Below are 27,881 nucleotides of genomic sequence, written 5' to 3'. Positions count from 1 at the left end.
AAATTACTTAACACTGACAATTTTGTCTGTAAACACACAGGTGGTAGACAGGGGATCGCCCTTTGTCACTTTGGCTTTCAGACCATTACTTTCACTAGATAGCCCAACATCGAAATCTGTACTTGGAACGATAGCATCGCTAAAATAGACTTGATCATCCTCAAGGTTGACAAAACGGATCAGTCGAGACCACGGTACTCCTTGTGAGGCCATCGTAACGAAATAGTAAGATGAAAATTGATAAGGACATTCTTAGAAGTGAAGTTTTCCCCCTTTCCCTCTCCTCCCAGCCCTATTTAAGCTATGTTGTTTCTCAATGTATATTTGAAATACAGCCAGAGAGTATAGCAGCCGCACTACTCACTTTTCATCTCAAACTAAGAGATGTGGCTATCTCGAAAAGCTACCCAAAAGTAGTTGTACAATGTGTTGTACTTATTTCCTGGTACCCAAAGCCATGAAATAGCCGCCGATCCCCGCGCTGAGGTCGCATGAGCTTTAGTAGTCAACATTCCCAAGCAAAAAGCATGGCATACGTAGCATAGGCAACTATACGTGGAAATTCCGATTACTATCTGTACATTACTGGACAGCAGATCTAGTACAGTATATGTTTCTTCACTCATGATTGATACGCTTATAATAAGCACTGATGGTACACCGTGGTATAGCATATTATGCTGGAAGAATGTGGCTTTTAAAGAAATATGGTAAGATCATGCACCGGCAATATGTAGTGTTTTGACCTCCTAGACTACCATCCGTTCTCACCGTACAGCCGTACTGGCTTTCGGTTGAAACATAAAAGAACTTCTAAATAGGCCCCAGGCGTGAATTGCACACCTGCAAGCCAGACGTACTCAATCGACTTTGAATTGGCGATGTTGACCGTAGGATCGGCGCTTAGCAAGACAAGATCAGCCCTGAGCCCGGGGCTGATTGAACCCCGATCATACAAGCCAAATGCATGTGCAGCAACTGAAGTAGCACCCTGCAGTGCCTGGGTCGGGGTCAGACCAGCAGCAACTAACAGCGCAAGTTCCGCATGAAAAGAGGTGCCAAAAGGCGGGTTTGCTGGAACATATGGGGATGTATTTGCATCGGTCCCAACCGCAATTGATACGCCAGCTGCATTCATGGCTGTGACACTTCCTTCAGCTGCTGCGGTATACGCAATATATGGGGTCCTTGTATTGTTGACAATGGATTGCATCATAATTAGCGTGGGAACTACATGGCGATGAGCTGATGTGAGATTTTGAATCGAGGCTGCGTCCAGTGGTTTGTCAAGGGGTACATGACATGGAATGTCAGCGCCAGCTGTCTGGGCTTCGCTGTAGTCTGCATAGCTCGTGGCGTGAGTGACAACCTTTATGCCAGCTGCGTGAGCAGCGGCTACAACCGTAGAAAGCGTTTCCTCGTCAGGACCAAGAGGGTCGAGGAATACCTTAATCCACGATGCGCCCTCTTGAATGCGGTTCGCGACAAATGTCCGTGCCGCCTCTGGAGACGCCAGAAAGGAGTCTTGGGGAAATCCGGGTATCTTGCTAATAGCAGTTCCATTGACAGTACCTGCTGCTCCAGTGCCGTAAATATCTGTGACACCTTCTGCTCTGCAAGCTGTAACAGCGGACACAGGGAACGTTCCCATGTCTAATGCGGTCGTGATACCGTTGGCACGCATTGCGGTGAGGTACGAACAAGATGTCACATGGCAGTGACTGTCGATGTAGCCTGGCATCAAATAACCCCCCCTTCCGTCCACTGTTGTTTCGGCATCAGCAGTATTGGCGTTGGTAATGATTGAGTCAATAATAACCACGGTGGATGGAGCCGAAAAGCCAGCACCATTCCATACGTGAACATTGGTAATGGCCGTCTTGCTAGGAATATCCTTCTCGACTAGATGGGCTGGTACGCCGCAGGCAGCTGCAATCGTAGCAAAGATGGTTATAGTAGAGTAGCGCATGCTTTTGAGAAGACGCGATCAATATTTTCTATATGTCTGAGGTATTCCAGAAGAATTGTTGGGATTCAGATCTGGTTTCGGCACAGAATATACCCCTTTATATCTTTCGCAAAAGTCGATCATTAATGAGGAAGTCGACTTGAAATCTCCCGTCCAACCCCTCATTTAGAATACCTACGCAGTAGAAGCCTTCGATAGTGGAAACGTCTCATCTATCAAATCTCTATTCAAGACTCACGTATGAAGATCCCTTACCAGCTGCGTATCACGCCGTACTTAGCAAGGCAGCGGCAGAGAATAGGTGTCCCACAGCTTGTACTAGGGCCGAGTGTCCGACAGCAACCAAATAATCAGGCTCAGAGGGTTCATTTACTAGGTTGAAGGAGGATTAGCTCTGGGGAATGTGAGGAAAGTTTGCGGGGAAAGCACCATGCATAAGACTTGACGTTGCGGGACTTTATAAACTGTGGGACCAAGATACCAGTATCAATGCGATCACTTTGACCGAGGATTGTTTGACCGAAAGACGGCGGCTACCATCGCTCGCAGTCCCATAAGCAAAAGCCGTAGCGTAGGGCAACTAGACGTGGAAGTAAGTATGAGAATTACCCATAGTTGATAGTAACTTTAGTATCGAAAATAGTGGATAATATCTCCCTCGTAGTTACAGCATTCATTTTCGAGGCTACGGTATAAAGTTGTGACTGTTTGTTAGCCATTCGCCAATTCTGGCCTGCTTTAATTTTTGTATAGACACAATAAAGAACATCTTACATCCCAGTTCACAAGCCTTACTCTATTCATGGCAGAGAAACATGAGTGCTCATAATTCTGATTTCAAGGTCCTAATTATTGGGGCCGGGGTCTCCGGGGCAGGTTCTTAGAAAAGAAGGCATCAGTTTCGAGATTTTCGAATGCGATGACGGAAGTCGAAGGCAAGGATGGTCTATATCATTGGATTTGCACGCTTCTAGTCTTCTTTGTTGTTTTTGCGTTCTACCTGTTTGCTCAGAATTGAACGATCTCTTAGGTGCCTCGATGAGATCGAGCCCGTGCTGCCGGACGACGTAAATGACGTTCGAAATTACAGCCCGAATCATGCTTTTGGTAAAACTAACGAATTTGCCTTTTACGATGCGACAACACATGAGCTATTGGGAGTGGTTGGAAATGCAAATGTCGGTCAGCTTGGACATGAGGTGACTGCCAATCGCAATTCATTTCGACAAGGACTTATGCGTCATGCTGAGGTCCAGTTCGGAAATTTCTATTGCTATGAAGAGGATGAGAGTGACCGGTCACTTCGAAGACGGTTGCAAGAGCTATGGAAATCTTCTTGTCGGGGCAGACGAGTCCAACTCGGTGGTCCGTAGCCATCTCTTGCCTGGATTTAAACCGACCCCAAGTAAGTATGTTCATATCCACGGGCTAGTTGCTCTATCTAAAGAGCACTAAGAGCCGCTGCTTGAACGTGGTAACACCGGCGTTATCTGTGCGAGACAGGGACTAAAATTTTATGTTACCCTTGTGGAGTACCTGGATAATGGCAAGATCTTGTTCAACTGGAGCCGGGCATTCCAAGGCAAGATCCAGTGGCTGAGCAGGCATGGACAAAAAGAGCCAGCCGTCAAGGGTTGCTTGACCGCGCTGTCAAATTTACGTATGGCCTGACGTCGTTCATGACGAACGCGGTCCGGCTGACTGAGCTTGTTGATATTTACTAGCCTCCTCTCAGCTTACCCGAGACAATTTTGCCAGATCATGCTCTACCCAAAGGCAGAGTAACATCAGTGGGCGATTTTGCTCATTCTATGGTATATACCATACTTCCCACTGGTATCACATCGTATTGACCATTCGTGCTCATGTTCCACTCCGACGTATGGGTGCTAAAACCGCCATCATCGATGCTTGCGAACTAGGACAATACATCATCAAGAGCGTCAGAAATATCACAGATATCGGTTGGGCTTCAAAATACGATGCCATGATTCATCAAGGCTGTACAAAAGTATTGGAGTGGCGGAAAACTGCAGAGGGGGGAAGCTCAATTAAGTCGGCTGGTGGGCGGCTTTGAAACGCGGTTACTTTCGTGGAACATTAACAAATTTTCACGATTACCCTCGACAGTCTACACCATCAACACATTTTTCATAGGGTAAATTATCTAGTTCATCAGTGAGCCTAAGTCTTTACTTGTGTATTGACATGAACTGGAGTTGCATAGTCCGTTATACTGTTTCGTAAAGGCTGTTCTACCAGTCGCTTTGGAAATTATTTATTAAAAATAGCCTCAGGTGACCGTCCATCTTCCCAAATTGATCGATAACAAATCAAATGGGTAATGCAAATACAGCAACTTATCACCAGCTTGGAATGGCACTCCGCTTTCGTGTATGAAGTCTCTTTTGAATTGGGGAACAACTGGGACTTGTATCAACTCAATGAACGACTGGCAAGGCGAGTCTCCGCTTAAAGTCTACTCGAGCATCATGTATTGATATTTGAAGCCATTATCCGGCGGCACGATGGACCGGCGGGCTTTATGGCTCTTGATGGAAAGCTAAGCTACTTCAAGATCTATTTAATATGGGTTCACGGTTCTCGCCGAAGGCAATAGGGTCAGACAGCATTTACGAAAATAAGGTACCACTACCACAACAACAACATGGAACTTTGCTATGCAGCTAATTGTGCCGGTGAGATGAATGTCACTCATTGGTCGGATGCTGAGACGTTTTGCGTTGTCTCCGGTGCGCAGCTATAAAGGTGCGTGCTACCATTAAGCAGCTGCGTCGATTAAGAGGCAAGGGCATCATGCAATCCATATGTCATATTTAAAAAATAGACTTATACGTGACGTTACTAGTCTCCGAACCATGCAATACGCAGAAAGACCGAGTCGATGCTGGAAGAAGCAGAGAATACAGACGGGCAATAAAGAATACAATATGCAATGTAGGCTGAATCAAATTTTTATACTCATGATGCTATTATACCCCCTACACACCCTCTCCAACCAAGAATACCTGTTCGAAGAATATCGCTAAATGAAGTTTTGTCTAGAAGCCAGTTGAAAAGGGCAAACATGAGTGATAATATCACCATAGTAGATCTGTACAGTGGGATCCATCATGCCGGCTTTGAAATTGTTGTATAATGGAGCGGCAAAGGAGACAGCATCCATGTTTCTGGAGCCAATATCATCCCCCCATGCTAGTAGAATTTTGTGGACGACGTTTCTCAACATTGGGTCCGTACTCCAGCGATTAACCACCCTGAGTGGTAAAATAGTAGTAGTCAATGCACCGCTTCCCGTATGCCCGGTTTTCACATCGATGTAGCTGACCGCGGAAAGCACTGATGCAGAATGCTGAGATACACGGCTCTCGACACCCAGAAAATTGGGATAAATGCCAAGGAACACCATGGACGCCAGTATACAGGCCGCGTGATAGAGCGCGCTCATAGCCGCACAGTTGGGGTCTGAAAAGGACGTTTGTAGCGGGGTTAGCAAGTGATCCCATGTCGACCCATACTGAATCCCATCCGCACAAAAGTCACTTCCTCCGCCGTGTGGTAAGTACGCTGTACGCCATGCAACGAGCTGTCGAAAAGTTCGAAGTAAGGCTTCGTGAAGCTTTGGCTGGGTTCTCCAATCAACCATTGCTTGTTTCATTATAGTCAAAAGCTCCGGTAGTAGTAGAAAAATGTCTACAAGTTCATCCCAGGGTGACTTTGTCCTTTCTAGAAAGGGATTACTAAGCCACTCTGTATCGGAGAACGGGTTTTTCTTGTTCATAGTCATTGCCACATAGACCTACTCATTGTTTAGCGAGGAGGAACACCATATATAGAAAAGAAAGCCTTCCCAACTCACCATACCGAGCCGCACTGTCCGGAAGAGCTGATGAAGTACTCCAACTCCACAGACGTGGATAAACAGTGTCTACTTCTCGCCTGATAGCGGCAGTCTGAAAGCTGCAAGGGGAAAGTATTTATGGACATAGAACGTTGTCAGTGGGAAATTGGAGGATAAGATCAAGGTACATGCAACACGCATATATCACATTAGCTATACACCGGATGGGAAGCGGTTTCTGTCAGCTTCAGATGATAGAAGAGCCAAAATATGGAACACCGCAAACTGGGAGGTGCAATGCACCATCAAACATGGCTAGATATGGCGTGGTGCGAGACGACAAAGACTTGCTCGCGACCTTAGGAGCAATCATCAGCTTGCACCAATGATCCACGCATTGATGTGATGTCAACCAAAATCTGGATAAATTTTTATCTCTATATTGCCCACGGGATATATCAATCTCACCAGATTGCAGCAAACTAGCATGAATCTCGTCAGAGAGCCGCATATCGTTTGTGGATATCAATAACTGGAATATTGAGTACAACTTTTATATCGCCCCCTGTAAAAAGCTGAGATTCTGTCCTGACGGCGGAGAATTGTTAATATCAAATACTAGAACTATTCTTCGATGGAATATTAGCCTTCACCAATTTACTGCCACATACAAAGGTCATTACAGCTTTATTGAAGATATGGCATACCTTCACAGGAGCTATAAACTAGGCACACAGATAGCTCGACACGAGATGGGGATTGAGGCTACCCGTAGGAAATGGTTGTTGAGTTGTATTTTGTGTGTTCTTCCAATGTGCGTGCTGATGTTCCATCCACGTACCATGTGAGTACGTCCGGTGCCCAGTCAATTTCGTGCGTGTGAAGATTCTCGAAGCTATCCGAGAAAATTGCGGCGTTGACTTCTAGCATTCCTGCATGGCAAAGTAAGCTTTGATTAGAGAACGGTACCAGACGAGTCCATGGGATGAACAGTTTTCATACCTGTTTCAATTCCCTGGAAGATATAAATGAGCCGCGTAGTCCGCAAATCAATACCACTAAACTCAACGTCAATCTCATCCTTGACATCAGACATCATGACAAGCGCAGTCACAATATCCATCAAAAGTGCAAACATTGCCCAATTGGCATCCTGAAAATTGGAGATTTTGGGCGTGCTCATACTTGTGTTATAACGTCGGAAACATCTCACATCGGCGAAATGTTACAGCGCTTCTGTACCAAACGGCCATGATTCCGGGGAGAACGTATTCTAAATTCTGATGCGTACACCACTTGCGCTTTGGGTACCCATTATCACACGCAATCTATCATCAGAAGGCTTTAACAGGCAGGTAATTGGTCCAAGAGCCAGCAATATCACATCTTTATAGCACGAAAGGCATCGCAAGAACGGACTGGACGCCTTCCCCTCCGTTTAGGCTCCTGTATTCAAGCTATAGTGCCTGGCTTCCGTTCATTGACCGAGAGTGAGACGAATCATCTGATACAGGAGACCAACAGGGCAAAGTTGAGAATACATATTTGAGCTTGCTGGGATCAACAATTGCGTTGTGCTCTTATCAAGGCGGCCAAGACCAACCGTATCTATCACTGTATTTTGAGTGTAAAATTACGTAGAAACATGCCATTTCTAGGTGTATCGTAAAACATCGATACAAACTCGAAATGCGTCTAGGGTTAACCTAGGGTTGGTGGGGTAAACTCCATCATGATTGGCCAGAACATTCTCCTCCAAAAACAAATGACGATCTCGACAGGTCATAATATTTCTCCAACAGCAACTTCTCTACACGGGACCACAGAATCTTGTGCAAAATGCCGAAAGGGAAATCTCTTCTCAAAGAAGTCAACAATGCGAAAAATAAGTCCAAGAAAAAGGGCAGAAACCAGCATGCTGTACGTGACTTTTTTTTTATCTTCCCCGCAGTTGTGTCGAGGTTGGAGGTGGACTGACTGTTTGTCTACTGCAGGACCCCGAAACTGCCGATGAGTTTCTAGCCGGTATATATGAAATCCCATCTTTAGCAGGGTATGATCTAGCTAACGAGGCCTAGCTGGCGTTGACCAGGAAGAAGGCGGCGAGAAATGGCGCGCTGGCGATGCCGTCAAAGCCATGCGATTCTTCATGCGCGCCATTGAGATTTACGATAATGGGCTTGCCAAGTATCCCACATCGTTCGATTTGGCATACAACAAGTATGTACACAGTCTTCTGGATTGACTACCGTTTGAAAGAAATACTGATTATCTATAGAGCCCGCGTTCAGTACGAAATCACTCAACATCCCAAACTAGCTACCCAGCTCCCCGCACCGCAAATCAAAATCCTCCATATCGCTCTACAATCGCATCGCGACGCGCTCGTACTCGATCAAGATAATGCGGATGTCCTGTTCAACACGGCGCAGGTTTTGACGAGTCTTGCAGAGGCGTTGACTGAATCCAAACGGCCTAATGAAAGTCGTATCCAGGAAGCGATGAAATATCTGAATGAGGCGTTGGAGTTGTTTCAGAGGTGTTTGGTCGTGCAGGAGCTCCGATATACCGAGTCGCAGGAACAAATCAAGATATTGGAAGCTGGGGAGGTTCCGCAGATCGAGACCGAAGAACCGGAAGGAGAAGAGATGGATACAGAGTCAGAGACACCTGCGCAAGAAGAGTGGGCTGCTGTGGTGGAGCCGGTCACGAAGGATACACTGGTTGATACGGCCGTTGCACAGCTGGAGACTTTGGCGACGTTATGCGGTCTGTTGGCCCTCGATGGCGGTAGTGGTCTGGCGTGGGTGGAAGAATACTCGTACGACTTGTTGAGAACGAGAATCGCGGCGTATGTCGAAGGCACAGACAGAGAACAGGAAGTTGCACTAGCTCGCGCGATATTTGTGGCAGCACTGACGGACGTATTGTACCGAAGTGGAAGAGCCGATGTAGAGACGTATCAGAGAGAGCTGAGCGGCGCATTTCCGCCTGAGTTGGACCTCTCAGACAACCCCGAAGGTCTTTGCAGTAAAGCAGAGGCCCTTATATCGTTCAACTCTGCAATTGCAGATAATCCTCCAGCGGGTACTATTGAAGAAGTGCAAAAGTCGCTCGTTTCGCGTTGGCAGGCATTGACTGCAGCCTTGGAGGCGTTGACCGCGGCTTCAAAATTAGCCAGTGCAGACAACGTGCCGAAAATTCACATCGCCAGAGGAGACGCCGAAATGTCGCGGTGGCAGTTGGGCAGACCTCCGTGGAGTTACTCCGTGGCAGACGAAAATGCGGCGACACTGTTGAAAAACGCGCAGACATATTACCGTGGCGCTGCTGCTTTGGCGCGAAGAGACGGCGACGCAGAGCAAGAAAAGGAAGGTTCCTGCAAGGAATCGCTCGCTGCAGCGCTGGCCGGAGACAAGACCAAATTGGACCAACTGAGAAGCGTAGAGTCGGAAAAGGTGATGGGCATTGCGCAAGAAATGATCGAAGATGGATTAGTCGGACTAACCGATGCGGAGTCGCTGCTCACGTGAGCATGTCGTTGTAAATTGTATATGGCGTTCGATTACCGTGATATCAAGAGTCGGTCTGCATTTTCATCTCCTCGTCAATCTGCAAGCTTTCCTGTCGTAGATTATGCGCCTTGCTGTACTTGGTCGACGTCTTTGCCGAACCCTCCAAATCAGCCATCACAGCTTCTAGACCCGATAGTAATAACTCGATCTCTTTTCTTTGAGCTAGCACTTTCTCCGCAAGCGCCGCATTCTGTGACTGAGCAGTTTCGATCTTGGCGCTGAGCGCGACCTGCGCTTCTTGCAGGTACGGTGTTAAATGGGCTTTGTAGAGACCCTCTGCGTCGAGCATATGTGGACTACCTTCGTTAGCTAGACTCTTCGAGAGGCGATATAGCGTAGGAGTAAACGTACGGCACATCACTCTCACTCTCCTCCTGACTTTTTCTCCGTCTCGCTTCGCCGACCAGTCTATCCAACTCATTCAATCCCTTGATTACCTCGCGCTCTTTGATGATCTCGTTAAACTCAGCCGTAGCGCCTTCCTCGAGTTTTGCGTTCAATTGACGATGTACAGACTCCAAACTTGCAGGGACGTGTCTGGCGGGGGTAGGAAAACATGACGCGAAGTTTTCGTACGAGTTTGCTTTGAGCGTTGCGCGGAGGGCTTTGGTGTAGATGTCTTGGAGTCGCGATGCGCGCGGTCCGGGGGTTAACTGGACTGGAGCAGGAGGGGGAGGAGAGGGGGAGGCTGGTTGCCCCTGGTTTTGTTGAGATTCTGACATTGCAATATAAGGCGCTTTGTATATCAGGAACAGATGAATTGACTTGCGATACCCAACCGCAGTTCGTGAGGAGTGGGAGTTTTAGTGCGGAGAATTCGACTTAACGCGACGCGTAAAACAAATTACCTAGGCTAGCGGGGCCGTTCCTATTGGTCATTTTTCTCTATTCTTTATGTTTTCCAATTCACAAAATATTTCAGGCCATTTCAACTTCTTATTTTATACATACATATATACCTGGCCACTCGATTATATTATCGTTAGTGGATTATAACCCCTCCGTATCCCTCGCAAAATTTGTCGTACTCTCCGTATCATCCGAGACCCTTCTCCCAACATGACTCCCACCATTCTCGCTACTCTTATTACTAAAGTACTGCTTCAACCTCATCTCACCAGCCAATGAAGACGATGGCTGTCTTCGTGCTCGAAATCGATGCACAAAGTCCATCACTGTCGACCACGAGACAGCGATGTAAATGATACTATTCCAGAAGCCCTGCAAGGGAAGAACGAAGGCAGAGACAAATTCGAGGCCGAAGACGGCGTTGTTGGGGTATATGAGGCTGTATACGCGGTTTATTGTTGAGGGGACCTATCATTGTCTTTTAGCAAACTGCTCAACTAATACACTTATGGGCGTTGAACTTACCCATGTGACCAACAAGGCGATGAAATATAAGACAGCATACTTGAAGTATGCAAACGCAGCTGAACTGATATCCATCCTTGGGTGACGCCGTGGCGACGTCGGCGATACTTTGACGCTGGCGCTTCCGACTGTCGATGTTGCTGATGGCGGTATTGGGAAGGCTTCACCTCCCGCGACGGTGACTGAGTATGCCGGAAAGGTAGTTATATTGCTGGCGTCGTCGGCATTTCTGTTGACCTTAATATTCACATTACTGCTGCTGCTCTGGCTGTTGTTGTGGCCACTGCCGCTGCTATTGGCATGCCCGTCCACAGCTGGCCCATTTGCCGCCTCGCTGGTAACGTGCACCACTTTGGAAGCATGAATCTCAAACAATTTATTCAATCGATCATCCATCATCATGTTCGCTTCCTCGTTGAAGCTTCGAAGCATGCGCCGTTTCCGGGCAATGTCAATACCGACGCGAGCGTAAATGGCAAATGTGAGCAAAATCACGAACCATACGGGGCCGTAGAAGACGGCGATACGGAGTATGTCCCAGTCCACGGCGATCCAGCACCATAACTAGCATCCATCAGCGATTGATTTCCCAAAAAGAAAGGTAGGAAGCTGGAGGGGATGGGAACTCACAGTGGCAGAACCATATACAGGTCCTTTGGAACTAGACGAAATGAAAAAGTACACAAACGACGGAATGAACGGCAGGCCATAACACAGCACAAGATACTTCCATTCTAAGTGTCTCAATTTCGCGGCGTCATATTTATGAAAAAATGTCAGGTAGACGTTGAACGCCATCGCGAATGTCCATAATGCATCTGCCGGCATGAACCTTTCACCTCTTCATCAGCGTCAATTCTCTTATTAAAGGGCAGACATACCACTGGATAATAAACGCCTGAAACCGACACAGCGCCTCCCCATGCTCCTTTTGCACAATCGCCGTCCGTGAGATGAGTGTCCCGACATTGGTGAGGACATTTGCCCATGAAGCATAGAAGACGACGCGATTGATGGGTTTGCGGAATGATGGAGATGACAGAAACGTGCTGATGACGATGGTGGTGCCGATGACTGAGAGGACGGAGGTTGCTCGTTCCGCGGCCGTGATGGCGGCGAATTGGTCGTCGGAGAGGGACATTCTTTCAACCAGTACAAGGGATGATGGTTTGTTGAAAGTATGAGCAAGACTATGTTCGCAGCTAAGTCAAACTCGACTACCTGATCGATCTCTCGAGTCAAAATATATGTCCATGAGATATGCCTCAGGGGCAGCACACACAAACGAACGATATGGGTGATGCAAACCCGGTTCTAGAGCACAAAGGGTTTTTCTATAATCCGAAGCACGCATACAACCTTCCACAACGCCGATTTCAATATCCCTCTTTCGAGCTTGCGCATGTAACAACGCGCGCCATTCGAAGCAGGTACGTACGTAGTGTGGTGATCGGACATGAGCTACAAGCCTCCTTAGAGGTAAGTGACACGATCAGACCTTGACCGCGACCATTTCCATTCCCTTCTAATCTATTAGAATGAATCTCGATCAATTCACGCTACATATACGGCACTTGGCCTATAGCCCCTTTCCAGGATGCAATACCTGACTCACGTCTCACAAGGGTACAGCACCAATCATCTATACACCACGTATGCCACCCCCTCAATACATACTCCCGGTCTCTCCGATTGGATTGTCTATATAATCCAAGACCGGGGGGACTAGTATTACCCCGTATTATTATTCTTTACCCGGTGGCGCAGAGCCCGCGCGGTTGTTATGGGGGAATATCGGTCAAGCCGTTAAGACCAGTGAACCATTCAGCCGGATTGCGGTGTACATAACTGCGTGAGTATATGAATGTGCCGGCAGGCTGAGCTTGTTGGAACAAAGATGAGATGAGCCGTGTTTGTAGCTAGACTATCCATTGTACGAATATGGTAATGGTAGGGAAAAAAGGACGAGTAAATTATAGTAGTTTCTGCCCTAAGTGGTTTGTGGTTGTGGTCGGGAAATTAGGGCTTGTGATACACGCGCATGAAATGTCGGTCTAATCGACCGCATGCCAGGGTCTGGCCTGGTTGTGGATCAAATTTCTCATAAAGAGAATACCTACCTAAATACTACTTAGGCACGTAGTAAGAGTAAAGCCGAGGCAGTTTTATTACCCTTTTCTGGATTGGGTGTATACCCAGCTAGGATGGTGGGTGGAGATAGTATAACAGTGTGACAGTATGGCCCTACCATACGAACTACTGTTTACCTCATAGATGTGTTGCGATCTATAGAGGACCGGCCGCTGGGACCTTTTCTTTATTTCAATTTCCAGACAGGAAACTGTGCCGACAGAGCACGCATCGTCGATACCCGTGGACATACATGTAGTAGACTCATGATTATTATCACCGTCATTAACAACAATCTTTTTTTCAAGAGCAAAATGCATTACATCGAAATCCCTAAAAGAAGCAAGATCCAGACCGACTCCCTCATCCATACCGACTATTCAAAACCAAACCGAGCAGTGGATCTCCGAATACAGCAGTCAAAGCAACCCGAACGAATATCGCCTCAGTCTCATCAAGGACAATCCCGCCCGTCTATTTCTTCTGCCTAGCTAGGTGCATCGACCGGTTTAAGCTGCAAATAGAAATATCACAACGGCGGCAGAGAGTACCATCCAAGTAGGATGATTGACGCTGGACAGATGTATAGGTGGTTCATGTGTGACCGCACCTTCCATTTCCATTCCCCATCCCCATCCAAGCAAACTCAAAGGTGAAAGACATGTTTGTTGTTTGACTTGACGTTGTGCAAGGACTAATACACCGACTATATTGCGGATAGGACGGCATGCCGTCCAGTCATGAATCCACCGCGGCAGAGTTAGGTGACAATTCCCTTTCACTACCTGATTTGGGTTATATGATAGGAGACTGGAAGACAATGAGGTCATAACACGGCGAATATCATTATACGATTGAGAGTACAGACTAGACAGATCGAGACCGAAGTAAAGTAGAAATGGATGCCCAAAATGACCGAATGCAAAAACCATCAAAAAACAGAATGCAATTGAGAGGAAGTTCCGGGTATCGCCTGCCTGTCATTTCTTTCGCTTTTCATCATTACGTATAACTGGCAGACTAATAGCCCTGCTGCGCTGTCACCATGCCACCATAACCCGGTAACTGTGTTTGTTGCTGATGCTGCTGCTGCTGCTGCTGATGTTGCTGCAATTGGGCCTGCAACTGCGGCAGGTCATTGAACCACGGATGTCGCAGCGCATCGGCCGCGCTGATTCTCATCTCCGGTCGCAGTTGGAGCATTCGAGTAAGTAGATCCAAGCCCAACTGGTCGATTTGAGGTAGTATAAGCCTCAAATCTTGGGTGGCATAGACGTGGAAATTGGGCTTATATTCGGGAAATTGTGAAATACCAGGCCATGACCTTTCAGAGGGTGTGCCCATGAGTCTGAAAATCTTTTGCAGCTGGTCTTCGTTCGTCGTACCCGGGAAAAGTGGTCGACCAGTATACATTTCTGCCATGATACAACCCGCCGACCAGATATCGATGCTAGTGTTGTACGTCCTACTTCCGAGCAGAACGTCTGGAGCACGATACCAGAGCGTCACGACCTCATTCGAAAATGTGTTGACGGGGATACCAAAGGCACGTGCAAGACCGAAATCGGCGAGTTTGAGCTGTCCCTTCTTATTGATGAGAAGGTTCTGAGGTTTCAAATCACGATGCAATACCCGGTTCTCGTGACAAAACGCAATGCCGCGCATGAGTTGGTGCATGAACGATTTGATAGTCACATAGTCCAGAGAGCCGTGATCCCCTTTTGTATCCATGTATCGTTTCAGGTCTCTGTCCATGTACTCGAATACGAGCATGAGTTTGTTTTCAGTGTGGATGACGTCGTAGAGCGAAACAATGCTTTCGTGTTTGAGTTCTTTCATGAGGGAGATTTCGCGGATGGCGGTGGAGGGGGTGCCTTCTTCGGAGTCGAGATGAATTTCTTTGAGGGCGACCATTTCGCCGGTCTGGCGGTTGCGTCCTTTGAAGACCTGCGTCCGTTTAGTCCATATTCCGTTTCACAGGCTAGGAATTGTATGCGTACCGTAGCATAGGTACCTTCACCAAGCTATAAGTAGTTAGCATGACAGAGTGCAGGGAATTCAGCCAGATGAAAAAACCTTCTCCAACTGCTGGAACGAGCTCGGCTGCTGTGGTTTGTCCATATCGACTGTCTGTGCAAACGTTGCTCGTGTCGGTCTCGGTGTTTCAAGGGCCTGTTGCGGCGGTTGGGTGTGCGGGGGATTATTGTATGTGGCGGCAGAAGTCGAAGAAGTCGCAGAAGTCGCGGGTTGGGCGAACAGAAAAGTACTGGGCGCAACGAGAGACGAGACCAGAGTGGAGAGGCTGGACGAAGATAATAAATTAGGAGAAGCAGGAATAGAAGAGGGATTGGAAGAAGAAGTAAGATGGGCCATTATTTAATCTAGGCAGGGACAGTTCCTTCCTTCCTGCGATAAGTTCAGACAGGCCCGCTCCGTTTATCTTCTTTGGCGCCGTCCTGGCTCTGCGGCGGCCAATCACCGCCCAGAATTCAGTCATGATTCTTCAGAACGACACAAGCAAGGGTTTTTGTTTAATATATCTATTGCATTATTTTATGTTCTAATTCTCTTAAGTACTAAGTACAGGCAGCCGTGACACCACTTCAGGCAGCACCGACTCGCTTTTATGGTCACATCGTACATGGTTATGGAGATATCGCTCGTTGAGAAGATTGCCGAAGATCTGCGACTCATTGCGGACACCACCCACGTTGATGATGCCAATCGCCATGCCTCTTTTGTGCGCGCGCTCTACCAATCGATACGCTGAATAAGTCGCCAGACTGCTGCCCATGATCAGCAGTCTTCCAGCATCGTCGATAGCTTCTTCCGCCGCACTGCGAACAGCGGGACTCGTGGATTCGCCAAACATAATGACTGCCGGCTTCAATATCCCAGCCGTAGACGACGGCGACCATGCGCCGTCAGACTCTATCTCAACGACCGCCTTCTGATTGTCTGGCAATGAAGGTGGCTTCTCTAAACAGTGCGGACATGCCGGGTAGCGAAAGTTGGAATACGGCGCATGGGGAAGATCGACGTCACCATCAGGATTGATCTTGAGCCCCCGTTTTCGCTGCTCTTCTGGATTATTAGTATCCAACGCTCCCGACTTCAACATTTCACCAAGAAAATCCGCCCAGGCCGGGTTCAACCGCGTCAGTGACTGCTGAAAGTCGTCTCGAGGAACCAAATTATGACAATTGACACAAACGACCCCTCGTAAGAAACCATGCAGCTCAATCGTAGACAGATCTGGATGGGCAACAAGATGAAAAGAATCCACGTTTTGCGTAATCACATTGCTCACGTAGCCCTTCTTTCCTAAATCTGCAACCGCCTTGTGCGTTGAATTCGGCTTCGCCTTTTGCAATCCAGGCCATCCGACGTAGCTCCGCGCCCAGTACCGTTTCCTCGCTTCATGGCGGGKGATAAATTCGTGGTAATAAGTCGGGCGGTACGACTTATTTCGTACATACGTCCCATTCTCGCCACGATAATCCGACAGTCCCGACGCGACTGAGATACCGGCTCCCGTCAGAATCACTGTCTGCGCATTTTTGCCGACGTCGATACCCTGCAGAAAGGGCGAGGGAGGGGCCGTGAAGAAGTCGACGATGGCGTCGATTGCGCCGGCGACGCTGTGGGCGGTCTTGGGGAAGATGATGGCAGGCGGGAAAGGTTTTGTGTAGGGGATTCTCAGCGGAGACATCGATGCATGGTGCTTAGGCAGTAAAGTACTACTACGATGTAGAGTAGAAACGAATGGTAAGCTGTCCGTAAGAGAGCAGTGAGACTAACCAAAGCCGGCGGAACTTGGCGTGTCCGATGTGATGTCACTCTCTTAGACTCTTCCTCTGCACCATCCACTATAGCGTTCTACTCTTATTTTGCCTGTGACCATTCTAGGCTTATTCCTTCTCTTATTTTTATAACAATGACTGCAACGTGATCATCGCCAACTGCTTCCACTCCAGGCAGCCAGTCTGTCTAGCGGATCTGACGATAGCCAAGCAGTTTAGGTACGGCAAAACTCCCCGGTTCGCAGCCGAACTCGGCCGGCGCTCGCATGTTGCGATTCTCGAACGTTGATAAACATCACACAAACACCGCCCCCCAACTAACATACATTTCGACTCAACCTTTAAATCAATTGAGGATATTCCTTCAGCAGAGAGTTTCACGTTTCAACCCCTGACCGGCCTCGTCAGCTCCCTTCCCTAAAGGCTTAGAGCATGCCCATGAGCACCGGGGCTTACGTATTCTAGACCTTGGCGGCCCTTGATGAGTCTCCTGCCGCCGCTGGGACGCGGCGGCCAGCTGCACCAATGCCACGTACTCACGAGAGTGACACTCCGACGACACGCGACATTCTCTACTTATAATCCCCGGCTTCACCAACAAAGGTTTTCTTTCGTACAGCATCCTTCTCCATCGTCGTCACTTGTTTGGTCCCCTGCTGCCGTCCGGGCGGCATTGACTTTCAGACCCCCTATGGCAGTCCAAACCAGAGGCCACGCCGGCCACGGCCACGGCCACCATCACCACCATCACGACAACGTGTACCTAACCTCCTCAAACAAAAAGGATGCCGGCGTGCGAATCACTCGAATCGGGTTATTCGTCAATCTGGCAATGGCAATTGGCAAATTCGTCGGCGGCTACATCTTCCATTCTCAGGCACTAATTGCAGATGCCTATCATGCATTGACGGATTTGGTGTCCGATTTCATGACCCTGGGCACTGTCTCCTGGTCGCTCAAACCACCCAGCGAGCGATTCCCCAACGGATATGGCAAAGTAGAGAGTTTGGGGGCGCTAGGGGTGAGTTCGTTGTTGCTTTGTGGAGGCGTGTTTATGGGATTGGATGCTACACAAGCTCTGCTCTCTCAATTTGCGCCGCAAGCGTTTGAGGCTTTGGAGCATGCTGGGCTATTGTTTCATGGCCATTCCCATAGCCATGATCATGGTGCTGAAGTGCTGGGGCCCAACATCAATGCTATTTGGTTGGCGGCGGGTTCAATTGTAGCCAAAGAATGGCTATATCGGGCTAGTAAGCCTCTCTCTCTCTCTAAAGTTTTTGTGGAATGTCGTCTAACAAACGTAGCAATGAAAATCGCACAAGAACGAAAATCGTCCGTCCTCGCCTCAAATGCAGTCCACCACCGCATCGACTCGTTGACGAGTCTCGTCGCATTGGCCACAATCGGAGGCGCACACATTTTCACCAATGCAGCATGGCTCGACCCCGTCGGGGGATTGATCATTTCCTTAATGGTGATTAATGCAGGATGGACAAATACGAAAACAGCTCTGTTGGAGCTTGCGGACACTACCATTGACGAAGAAATAAAAGACTCTGTCCGAAAGGCAGCTACAAAAACACTCGCCAAGTCGAGCACAAACCAGGATATTCAGATTCGAGATATTCAAGGCCTAAAGTCGGGACAGAATTATCTGGTAGACATTGAAGTTGGAGTCACGGGATCCATGACTGTACAGCAATCTCGCGAGATTGAGGCGATTCTACGAACGGGCGTTGGCGCCAAGGTGCGCGGTGTGCGTCGCGTCAAAGTGCGATTCGTGCCTAGTGAGGTGGAGGGTGTCGACTTTGCTGAGGAGTTTATTCCTGGTGATGTTAGTCCGAGGGCTAGTCCTGAGCCTGAAGAAAATGGGCATGAGCATGAGCATCAACACAATGGGGAGGTGCATAAAAGGCGTTGATCTCTTCAATTTCGTTTAAGAAAGGTTACGAGATGACGCTCGCAGGTCGAGCTACGTCTAGACTATCATTGACAGCGGTATAACCTCATGTTGAATTGAGCATCAAGGCATGTATATAGAGGATACCTAGGTAATACACAATCTCGTTCAAGATACAATTTCATTGTCAACCAACCCGTTCGTCACTTTCCGGCTCCTCCCTATTGCCAATCGCACATATTGCCACAATTTGCCGAGTAGGGTTATCATGCGGGCCCTCACGGCGAGCTGCTACCGTTGCCTAGGTACCATCTTGCTCACTCACTGTTCTGCCAAATTCTGCGGGTGCTGTATTCATCGAAGAGGGTCGAAAAGATCCCAGAAGTAAGACCTGATACTTACTATCCTCAGAAATGAAGAGAGTATCGTATGTGTGTGGTGGAGGTAATTCCGTATGGTCATTGATTGCTTACTGTTCTATACAATGCTACGGGTTTTGCATTTGTTGTCGAGGTAGTGATGAGAGGCTATCAATCAAATCTTTGTTCAATTGATATACTGTGACAGACTGAGTGGATTGTTGAATACGGAGAGTGGCCGAGAGCCCGCCGGCCGGTTAAATTGGGGATTTATCCGAGTAGAGGGGCTGCCAGGCGTACGAGTCTAGAGTTGTACATCACATGGCCTGAAATATTTTCAATTGAGATCGAATCAATTATAATTTTATCAACTTGAAGCTCCCGAGGATATTCAACCTGTATTTGCATTCGTACTTTGTTGATCTGTGCCTAACAAATCGATGTTACTAGGGAGTGTGGGGTATTGACATCACTTTCTCTTCTAGCTGTTTGCATCATCCCAATGGAATAATCTGCAGAAATATCTTGACGCTATAAATGTTTATTTTATCCAGCGACCCATAAACTACATCTTTAGATTTACCTTCTATTAAATCACACGGTTGTTGCGCTAGAATTTAGCCTTATATCCCGAGTCCATTTGCTTTTGACCTGAGCATACCCACGTCGAACCTTGAAATTCGGCATAGTTGCCGTTCTTGACGTACTGGCTGAATATATTTGAACCCATTCCTCACTGATCCTCTGCGACATCAACTTCCTTCCATCATCACAGTCAAAATGGCCAGCCCATTATACATCGGCTTCGACCTCTCCACCCAACAACTCAAAGGCCTCGTCGTCTCCTCGGAACTCAAAGTCGAATACGAAGCCAAATTCGACTTTGACGCCCACTCGCACGGCTTCGGCATCAAAAAGGGCGTCTTGACCAACGAAGCCGAACATGAAGTCTTCGCGCCGGTGGCCCTGTGGTTGCAAGCTCTAGATTGGGTGCTGAATACACTCAAGCAACAAGGACTGGACTTTAGTCGGGTAAAGGGGATCAGTGCTGCGGGTCAGCAGCATGGGAGTGTTTATTGGAGTGCTGATGCGGAGAGATTGTTGCAGACGTTGGATGAAAATAAGAGCTTGGAGCAGCAATTGGAAAAGGCTTTCTCGCATCCGTACAGCCCGAATTGGCAGGATGCGAGTACGCAGAGAGAGTGCGATGAGTTTGATAAGTATTTAGGTGGGCCGCAGGAGTTAGCGGAGGTTACGGGGAGTAAGGCACATCATGTAAGTCTACATTCGAATCGTTCAGCTGAAACGACTGGGAACTAATTGGCATTTTAGCGATTCACAGGCCCTCAAATCTTGCGCTTCCACCGCAAATACCCGGAGCAGTATAAGAAAACGTCCAGGATCTCACTGGTATCCTCATTCATAGCTTCACTATTCTTGGGCAGCATCGCCCCTTTCGATATTTCAGACGTCTGCGGAATGAACCTATGGAACATTAAAGCCGGGTCATGGGATAACCGTCTCCTCAAATTATGTGCAGGCGAATTCGGGGTCGACGATTTGAAGCAAAAACTCGGAGACGTGCCTGAAGATGGCGGTCTTCATCTAGGCAAAATAAACAAGTACTTTGTCGAGCGTTACTCGTTCAACCCAGACTGCACGATAATACCGTCAACGGGCGATAACCCTTCGACCATCCTGGCACTACCGTTGAAGCCGTCCGATGCGATGGTCTCATTAGGAACATCGACTACGTTCTTGATGTCTACGCCCATGTACAAMCCCGATCCTGCCACTCATTTCTTCAATCACCCTACAACATCGGGATTATACATGTTTATGTTGTGCTATAAAAATGGCGGTCTGGCGCGAGAACATGTCCGCGACGCAATCGACAAACAAGTCGGCGGAGCTGCAGACAACAATCCATGGGCAAACTTCGACAAGGCTTTGTTGGAAGCCCCTGCCATGGGTCAAAAGGCCGACTCTGACCCCATGAAGATGGGCCTCTTCTTCCCCCGACCAGAGATTGTACCCAATTTGCGATCTGGGCAATGGAGGTTCAACTACAACCCACGAGACCAGAGCCTCGAAGAAACAACATCTGGCTGGGATGTGCCTCTCGACGAGGCCCGCGCTATCGTAGAAAGCCAGTTCCTATCTCTGCGGCTTCGCTCACGGGGCCTCACCACTGCGCCCGCCGAGGGTCTCCCACCCCAGCCCAAACGTGTCTACCTTGTCGGCGGCGGATCGCGAAACAAAGCCATCGCCAAAATCGCGGGCGAGATCCTGGGTGGCCACGACGGTGTGTACAAGCTCGATGTCGGCGAGAATGCTTGCGCTCTTGGTGCAGCTTACAAAGCCGTCTGGGGTATTGAGCGAAAGCCGGGACAGACGTTTGAGGACCTGATTGGTAAACGGTGGCGGGAGGAAGAGTTCGTTGAGAAGATTGCGGATGGGTATCGGCCGGAGGTGTTTAAGAAGTATGGTGATGCGGTTGAGGGCTTTGATCGGATGGAGCAGCAGGTTTTGCAGCAGGAGGGTCGTAAATGATAATAGCGAATAAATAAATGCTGTTGATGAAGATATTTAGAGATTAGAAGAAATAGAGGCACAATGACGTTGCGATTTGGTACTTGACTAACCTGATCGGGCAACGGGGGACGTGCCTGCCTGAGAAGTTAGGCGGCTGTTCCACTCTTTTTTTCCACAAAAACAACCGACAAGACAACAACCTGAGCAGAGTCATACACACGTTGGACTGAGAGCAGTATTCTTTTAGTGTCATTCGTCAGTCAATCACATCATCTTTCCCCGTACTTGAAAACCAGTCCAGGCCTTAGCTGCATCAATCGCATCTCCGTCTACTATCCCCGCCTTTTGTCGTCCGGTACCGCCTAAAAATGGCCGTGTAAAATTCACCTCCGCCAACTGACATGACTCCCTTCCGTCGTGATCGCTCCCCTTTCTATCTGCTCTAATCGATACCCTTCTTAAATCAGTCCTCGGAGTCCTTTCGACTCGCCGAGGCAGCCTGGCTGCTCATAATGGAAGATCAGGTAGGTCGTCCATCTAGTGACGCATCTGCCCCGCCCCCTCCGTGCATAGATGCTGAGCTTTCAAAACAGCTTATATACTAACCGCTATTACTCATGCGTATAGGTAGTGAGCGCTATCGAGATCGCTTCGAATCCATCGTCAGACCAGACCCTCAAAAAACAAGCTTTTGAATACTTGAACCAGCTTCGTGCCGATCCGTCAGGATGGCAGGTCTGTCTCGCCATTTTCACTCGCACGCCACGCCATACCGAGGTGACTCGCCATGTTGCGCTCGAGGTGGTCAATAGCGCTGCCCAGGCCGGCTTGATTGATCTTCAGGGCTTGCAATATATCAAAGATGGGTTGATGGGGTATTTGCGGCAGGTTTATGGAGGTGAAGGAGCGAACCCGGACGGTCCTGCGATTCAGAACAAGATTGCTCAGACTGTGACGTATCTCTTCTCGGCGTTATATGGTGCTGGATGGGAGACGTTTTTTGACGATTTGCTGAGCTTGACGACAACCGATCCGTCGACGAATCTGCGTAACAACCCCCTCGGTGTGGTTTTTTACCTTCGTGTCGTTTATTCGGTGCACGACGAAATTGGTGATGTCCTGGTTCCCCGGTCGCGTGGAGAACAAGAAAAGGCAAACACACTGAAAGATCTCATTCGCCAGAGGGATATTCAGAAAATTGCTAGCTCATGGCAAGAGATTCTTTCCCAGTGGCAGGAGGGCAATGATCAGATTGTGGAAATGTCGCTTAGGGCCATCGGCACCTGGGTCAGCTGGATCGATATCGGACTAGTAGTCAACCAAACAATGCTTGATCTCCTGTTTCGACAACTTTCTCGTGCACAAATTACCGAGCTTCGCGATGGGGAAGAAAAGGTGCGCGATGCAGCCATTGATGTGTTTACCGAGATTGTGGGCAAGAAAATGAAACCGGACGACAAAATCGACATGATTGTGTTTTTAAATCTCGACAGCATCGTGACGCAGCTTTCGAACAGCCCCCCGTTGAACGAGAATCGCTTCACCTCCAAGTACGATACAGATCTCGCCGAAACAGTTGCGAAGCTTGTCAACATCACCGTCATTGATATTGTCCGAGCATTGGACAATGATGCTGTTGTTGTCACAACCAAAGAAAAAGCAAACAACTTACTCCAGTCATTCTTGACACACGTTCTCAGGTTTTTCTCTGACGACTACGACGAGATCTGTTCTACAATCATTCCTTGCGTCACAGAGTTGTTGTCCTACTCTCGAAAAGTGTCCAAGTCGAACCCCGACATTCAGAACCAACACGCCCCCATGTTATTGCCTATTCTAAAAGCGATTGTTGCAAAAATGCGATACGACGAAACGTCATCATGGGGCGACGAAGACGATCTGACCGAAGAAGCCGAGTTTCAGGAACTTCGCAAGCGTCTGAACAATCTACAACAAATCATCGCCGCAGCCAATGAAGGTCTCTACATTAATGCTTTGTCAGAGGTTGTTGGCACAACTTTCCAAAATCTGCGCCAATCGGGCGGTCAAATGGATTGGCGCGATCTAGACCTTGCTCTCCATGAGATGTTTTTGTTTGGTGAACTTGCGGTCAAGACCGGTGGCCTATACACCAAGAATAAAGCCAACAATGTTGCTGCTGAAAGACTGGTCGAAATGATGAACAGGATGGTGGAGTCTGGTAAGTGTCCTTATACGGATGTTATTTATATGCTAATCTCGTCTAGACATCAGGTCATTGACTCATCCCGCGATCCAGCTGCAATTCATGGAGATTTGTGTTCGGTACAGCAGCTTCTTCGAGCACCACGCTCACGTTATTCCGGGCGTGCTGGAAACCTTTCTGCAATTCGCGCACCATCCCATGGAGAGGGTGAGAACACGCTCCTGGTATTTGTTCTACCGCCTGGTCAAGGCTCTGAAAATACATATCGGCAATGTGGCACAAACAGTCATCGAAGCTGTGGCCGACTTGCTTGTTATTCGAGCCGAACTACCATCTGAAGCCGACGACAATGATGACATGTCGTCAGATGATAGTTCTGCGGATGCCATTTTCAACAGTCAGCTTTACCTTTTTGAAGCTGTCGGAATTCTTTGCTCCATACCGATAGTTCCGGTCGATAAACAAGTTGTCTACGCACAGTCAGTGATGAATCCTGTTTTCATTGACATGGAGAACAATTTGGCTCTGGCCAAGTCTAACGACGAGCGCGCACAATTACAAATACACCATGATATTATGGCTCTAGGTACACTTGCACGAGGGTTCTCAGACTGGACACCAGGCTCACAAATGACCAATCCTGCTTCTAAATTCTCCCCTGAGATTTCTGATGCGTTCGGCCAGGTGGCCGAAGCCACCTTGATCGCTCTTGAATCTTTGAAAGGATCTTTTAATGTCAGGACTGCAGCGCGATTCACGTTTTCGCGTGTGATTGGAATCGTCGGATTGAGACTACTCCCACAACTACCTAGGTGGATCGATGGACTCTTGACCGAGACATCTTCCAAGGATGAAATGGCGCTCTTTTTACGACTATTAGACCAGATAGTCTATGGTTTCAAGTCTGAGATTTTCGGAATTCTTGATACACTACTCACTCCGTTTCTGCAGCGCGTTTTTGCTGGTATTTCAGAGACTACTGCAGGAACGGACGATGAGATTCAGATGGCGGAATTGAAGCGAGAATATCTGAGCTTTTTGGCAGCATTGTTGAACAACGATCTCGGATCTGTTCTTGTTAGCCAGGGTATGTCTCCCCCAATTAGTGGTAGCGAATGTACTAACATCGATAGCCAATCAACCGATCTTTGAAACGGTCATATCCACTATTGAGCATTTCATCAAAGACATCGATGACCCAACGACGGCAAAAATGGCCTTCTCAGTTCTGAACAGCATGGCCAACGCCTGGGGCGGCGCTGATACGGCCAATGCATCGCAAACCGCTATACCTGGATTCAATCAATTCATGTTTACACGATTCTCGCCTTTGTCCTGGGCTCTGCCTAGATCTGTAGGATTCAATTCGAAAGACGGCCAAACGAGACAAGTGCTGCAAGAAGCGGGAGGACTACAGCAATCGATATATTCCAAGGCTGGTACCGAGTATGTTGATTATCTTCGCGGTCAGGAACTTCCTGGAATGGGTATGGGACCGGATCTAGTGGGAGAGTATACGAATGCTTTGACTCAACTAGATACCAAGGGATTCCGCAATTTCTTCTTAGTAAGTTTTTTCCTTTAGATCTTGAAGATTGAGAATCTCGCTGACATAAAGTAGTCCTTCGTCCAGCGTTTAAGTTCATAAGCATGAATCTATCTTACTCATACCTTGTCCAGTGATGCGAGCCAAAAAATATTTCTGTGTTAACTAGATTCCCCTGTGTCTTTCTCGATATTGAATTCATGAGTACATATCTACGTCATGTCAGTACATTGCCTAGTCAATGCGCTCAGGCACGAACCCCCTTTTTCATACCACACCAGCACATGCAGACAAGATTTTATTTTACTATGATATAAATAATGGCATGCTCTCGGCGAATCGTCGGTTCGATTAAACTGCAACGCGTGGAGATCAGAAAACGAAATGGATCACATCATAATTCAATCCATGGCTATGGTATGCATGACTATCTGGAAAGACAAGGAATAATAAAGCCCGAGATGAATCAGGCATACTTCAACTTTCATATATACCTAGATATTTCTTCTGAACATCTGGATCACCTCGGGACCTAGCGCATACCTAGGGCTTCTGCGACACAACTATAGAAAATGGAGCAAATTTAAACGATTCCAGATGGAGTGAACAATTATATTTTCGCTTTTTCTTTCCTCCCCCCACGGTAGCTAGGTGATGCATGTGCTGGCTAATGCTTACTTCCACCATCATCTTATTACTCACTTAGTTTTGTCCGGATTTGCAAGGTTCTTTTTACGTTTGTTTCCTCGAAACCATTTGGGATAGCAATAATATCGGACTCTTCGCCAGAATTTGAGCTGCACACTTCCAATAATCTTCTCAGAATTTCCATCAACCCAACCTATGCAGTGAGCGCTCAAACAATTGCTAACCTTGAACCGAGATCGGTAGGTGTTCCTACTCCATGCCTGTTACCTGTGGGTGAAGCTGATTTTATTATTTTATGCGAGTCTGCAATACACATGCTATCTGCGTGCCTCCTCCTTGACTGCTTGGAGCCCATTGCCCCCAGAACCCCTCTAATCAAATGTTTTGTGAACAAGCCCCTTTTCTCGTTGAAGATATTCATCGAATGTGGTGAGTTTGATTGGGTACTTCTTCAGAGCTTCAAAGTCCACCTTGTAACCCACTTCGTTTGCCCATAATTGGGAACGAATCACCGGGTTCACCTTGGAAAGCGCAGCAGCCTCCTCGGCGGGATAGAACTCTGTCTTGATATCTTTACCAGCGGCATTAGTCAAACTTTGAGTAATCTCTTTCGGTGTCAGAGCCTCAACACCGAGGTCGATTTCTTCGTGGTTGTATGTTTCGGGTTCCAAGAAAGCTGCCGCAGCAAATTTTCCAAGATCGTCAGGATCAAACACTGTCATTGCATTGCCTGGATTGTAGGCAGTGAGGAAGGTATGGCGTGTGGACAGCTCGGGGAACATGAAATCGGCGACAGGTGAGACATAGTTGTACATAAGGAATGCCGGCCGAAGGATGGTCCAATGTGTGAAGCCTGCGCTCCGCACGTGTGACTCAATTTCGGCTTTAGAAGTCCAGTACCAGCCCATAGGATAGTCCGGACCCCAGTTAGGAAATGACTCATGTTTTCCGGTCATTGTCACACTTGAATAAACAATAGAATCTACTGTCCCAGCTTCTTTGGCCGCTTGGATGATATTTTTTGCATGACGCAGCTCTAATTCGGGCTCGTTGATAGTCGGCGATACATTAAGGAAAACAGCTGTCGTGCCAACAGCTGCCGCCCTTAAGGAATCAAGATCATCGAAAGTGCCAGGACAAATCTTTGCCCCGAGTCGCTCCAATTCTAACGAGACCGGTGAAGAGCGATCGCGGACAACGGCGTGAACTTTGGCACTCGCTGCTAGAAGATGTCGAACGGTCGCGAATCCTTGTTTGCCAGTGGCTCCAGTGACGAGAACAGTAGGCTTCATGGTGGTGAAATAAATAAGACTGGGGAATATCAGAACCAAGATTTTAGCTATTAAAAGAGCATACAAGATCAATAGTTGTAGATTTAATGTTCTTAATGATCTACTTTATATATTCTTATCCTAATCCAATTATATTAAAAAAAATAAAAAAAATAAAAAAAATTGAGTTATTTGTTCTAAAAGCGTCAGTCGAAATATGCACATCTCGGTTCCGGGTGCTCTACTAGGCCGAGAAGGACTATACAGGTTGGCGGTCGATCCCCTTGCGCTTCATTATGTCAGAGCTTAAGCAGAATTACGCCACTATATGGAATTACATGAGTGTATACGTATCTTGTTAAACTTTTCTCTCAACCACGGAAGAATTGGTCCGTTATTTGTAATCCGGACGGGTATTCATCTATCCGGCAAATTATGGAAGAAAACTGCTGTGTATAAGTCACATTATTCTTCGGATGCTATTGCACAGACACTCACGGGCGTGAACGTTGTAATCTCGTGCTTGACTGTGTTTCCGCTTCAGGAAGAGCTGGCTCTCATCTCGGCATCTAGTAGGGCTGGCCTAGGTCGCTATGTGCCTAGCCTTTTTGGCCCGTGCTGTCCACCGAAAGGGGTAATGATGGGTAGGGAATTGGTGTGACCTTCCGTGTCAAATATACATACCTCTCTATCCGAGAGGGCGCCGTTTGTCGAGGCTTTTGGC

The 27,881-nt window shown here is 47.8% G+C and overlaps 11 protein-coding genes across 11 annotated transcripts; 4 read left to right on the top strand and 7 right to left on the bottom strand.

The window, feature by feature from the left end:
• Positions 1 to 754: 754 nt before the first annotated feature.
• On the bottom strand, positions 755 to 1,969 carry BHQ10_005327 (uncharacterized protein; the record flags this gene model as incomplete). Its single annotated transcript, XM_040877791.1, has 1 exon — positions 755 to 1,969. One exon carries the CDS (start codon positions 1,967 to 1,969, stop codon positions 755 to 757), a length of 1,215 nt encoding a protein of 404 aa, XP_040733831.1.
• A 3,046-nt stretch (positions 1,970 to 5,015) lies between these two features.
• On the bottom strand, positions 5,016 to 7,014 carry BHQ10_005326 (uncharacterized protein; the record flags this gene model as incomplete). Its single annotated transcript, XM_040877790.1, has 4 exons — positions 5,016 to 5,455; positions 5,509 to 5,615; positions 6,673 to 6,763; positions 6,834 to 7,014. 4 exons carry the CDS (start codon positions 7,012 to 7,014, stop codon positions 5,016 to 5,018), a joined length of 819 nt encoding a protein of 272 aa, XP_040733830.1.
• Positions 7,015 to 7,670: 656 nt separating this feature from the next.
• BHQ10_005325 (uncharacterized protein) lies at positions 7,671 to 9,364 on the top strand (the record flags this gene model as incomplete). Its single annotated transcript, XM_040877789.1, has 4 exons — positions 7,671 to 7,751; positions 7,826 to 7,856; positions 7,910 to 8,051; positions 8,110 to 9,364. The coding sequence occupies 4 exons, from the start codon at positions 7,671 to 7,673 to the stop codon at positions 9,362 to 9,364; spliced, it is 1,509 nt and encodes a 502-aa protein (XP_040733829.1).
• Positions 9,365 to 9,407: 43 nt separating this feature from the next.
• Positions 9,408 to 10,128, bottom strand: BHQ10_005324 (uncharacterized protein; the record flags this gene model as incomplete). The annotated part of the gene is made up of 2 exons (XM_040877788.1): positions 9,408 to 9,702; positions 9,758 to 10,128. The coding sequence occupies 2 exons, from the start codon at positions 10,126 to 10,128 to the stop codon at positions 9,408 to 9,410; spliced, it is 666 nt and encodes a 221-aa protein (XP_040733828.1).
• A 268-nt stretch (positions 10,129 to 10,396) lies between these two features.
• On the bottom strand, positions 10,397 to 11,921 carry BHQ10_005323 (uncharacterized protein; the record flags this gene model as incomplete). Its single annotated transcript, XM_040877787.1, has 4 exons — positions 10,397 to 10,723; positions 10,781 to 11,344; positions 11,411 to 11,612; positions 11,662 to 11,921. 4 exons carry the CDS (start codon positions 11,919 to 11,921, stop codon positions 10,397 to 10,399), a joined length of 1,353 nt encoding a protein of 450 aa, XP_040733827.1.
• Positions 11,922 to 13,930: 2,009 nt separating this feature from the next.
• Positions 13,931 to 15,283, bottom strand: BHQ10_005322 (uncharacterized protein; the record flags this gene model as incomplete). Its single annotated transcript, XM_040877786.1, has 3 exons — positions 13,931 to 14,857; positions 14,911 to 14,934; positions 14,987 to 15,283. The coding sequence occupies 3 exons, from the start codon at positions 15,281 to 15,283 to the stop codon at positions 13,931 to 13,933; spliced, it is 1,248 nt and encodes a 415-aa protein (XP_040733826.1).
• A 196-nt stretch (positions 15,284 to 15,479) lies between these two features.
• Positions 15,480 to 16,622, bottom strand: BHQ10_005321 (uncharacterized protein; the record flags this gene model as incomplete). The annotated part of the gene is made up of 1 exon (XM_040877785.1): positions 15,480 to 16,622. The coding sequence occupies one exon, from the start codon at positions 16,620 to 16,622 to the stop codon at positions 15,480 to 15,482; it is 1,143 nt and encodes a 380-aa protein (XP_040733825.1).
• A 782-nt stretch (positions 16,623 to 17,404) lies between these two features.
• BHQ10_005320 (uncharacterized protein) lies at positions 17,405 to 18,634 on the top strand (the record flags this gene model as incomplete). The annotated part of the gene is made up of 2 exons (XM_040877784.1): positions 17,405 to 17,963; positions 18,018 to 18,634. 2 exons carry the CDS (start codon positions 17,405 to 17,407, stop codon positions 18,632 to 18,634), a joined length of 1,176 nt encoding a protein of 391 aa, XP_040733824.1.
• Positions 18,635 to 19,752: 1,118 nt separating this feature from the next.
• On the top strand, positions 19,753 to 21,525 carry BHQ10_005319 (uncharacterized protein; the record flags this gene model as incomplete). Its single annotated transcript, XM_040877782.1, has 2 exons — positions 19,753 to 20,247; positions 20,305 to 21,525. 2 exons carry the CDS (start codon positions 19,753 to 19,755, stop codon positions 21,523 to 21,525), a joined length of 1,716 nt encoding a protein of 571 aa, XP_040733823.1.
• A 494-nt stretch (positions 21,526 to 22,019) lies between these two features.
• Positions 22,020 to 25,340, top strand: BHQ10_005318 (uncharacterized protein; the record flags this gene model as incomplete). The annotated part of the gene is made up of 6 exons (XM_040877781.1): positions 22,020 to 22,031; positions 22,135 to 23,707; positions 23,754 to 24,779; positions 24,826 to 25,179; positions 25,231 to 25,259; positions 25,314 to 25,340. 6 exons carry the CDS (start codon positions 22,020 to 22,022, stop codon positions 25,338 to 25,340), a joined length of 3,021 nt encoding a protein of 1,006 aa, XP_040733822.1.
• A 917-nt stretch (positions 25,341 to 26,257) lies between these two features.
• BHQ10_005317 (uncharacterized protein) lies at positions 26,258 to 27,178 on the bottom strand (the record flags this gene model as incomplete). Its single annotated transcript, XM_040877780.1, has 1 exon — positions 26,258 to 27,178. One exon carries the CDS (start codon positions 27,176 to 27,178, stop codon positions 26,258 to 26,260), a length of 921 nt encoding a protein of 306 aa, XP_040733821.1.
• Positions 27,179 to 27,881: the final 703 nt, after the last annotated feature.

Source organism: Talaromyces amestolkiae (assembly GCF_001896365.1).
Source record: "Talaromyces amestolkiae strain CIB chromosome Unknown scaffold9.1, whole genome shotgun sequence".
NCBI classification, from domain to species: domain Eukaryota; kingdom Fungi; phylum Ascomycota; class Eurotiomycetes; order Eurotiales; family Trichocomaceae; genus Talaromyces; species Talaromyces amestolkiae.
Note: the sequence above shows the minus strand (reverse complement) of the source record. Positions and strands in the feature narration are given on the sequence as shown.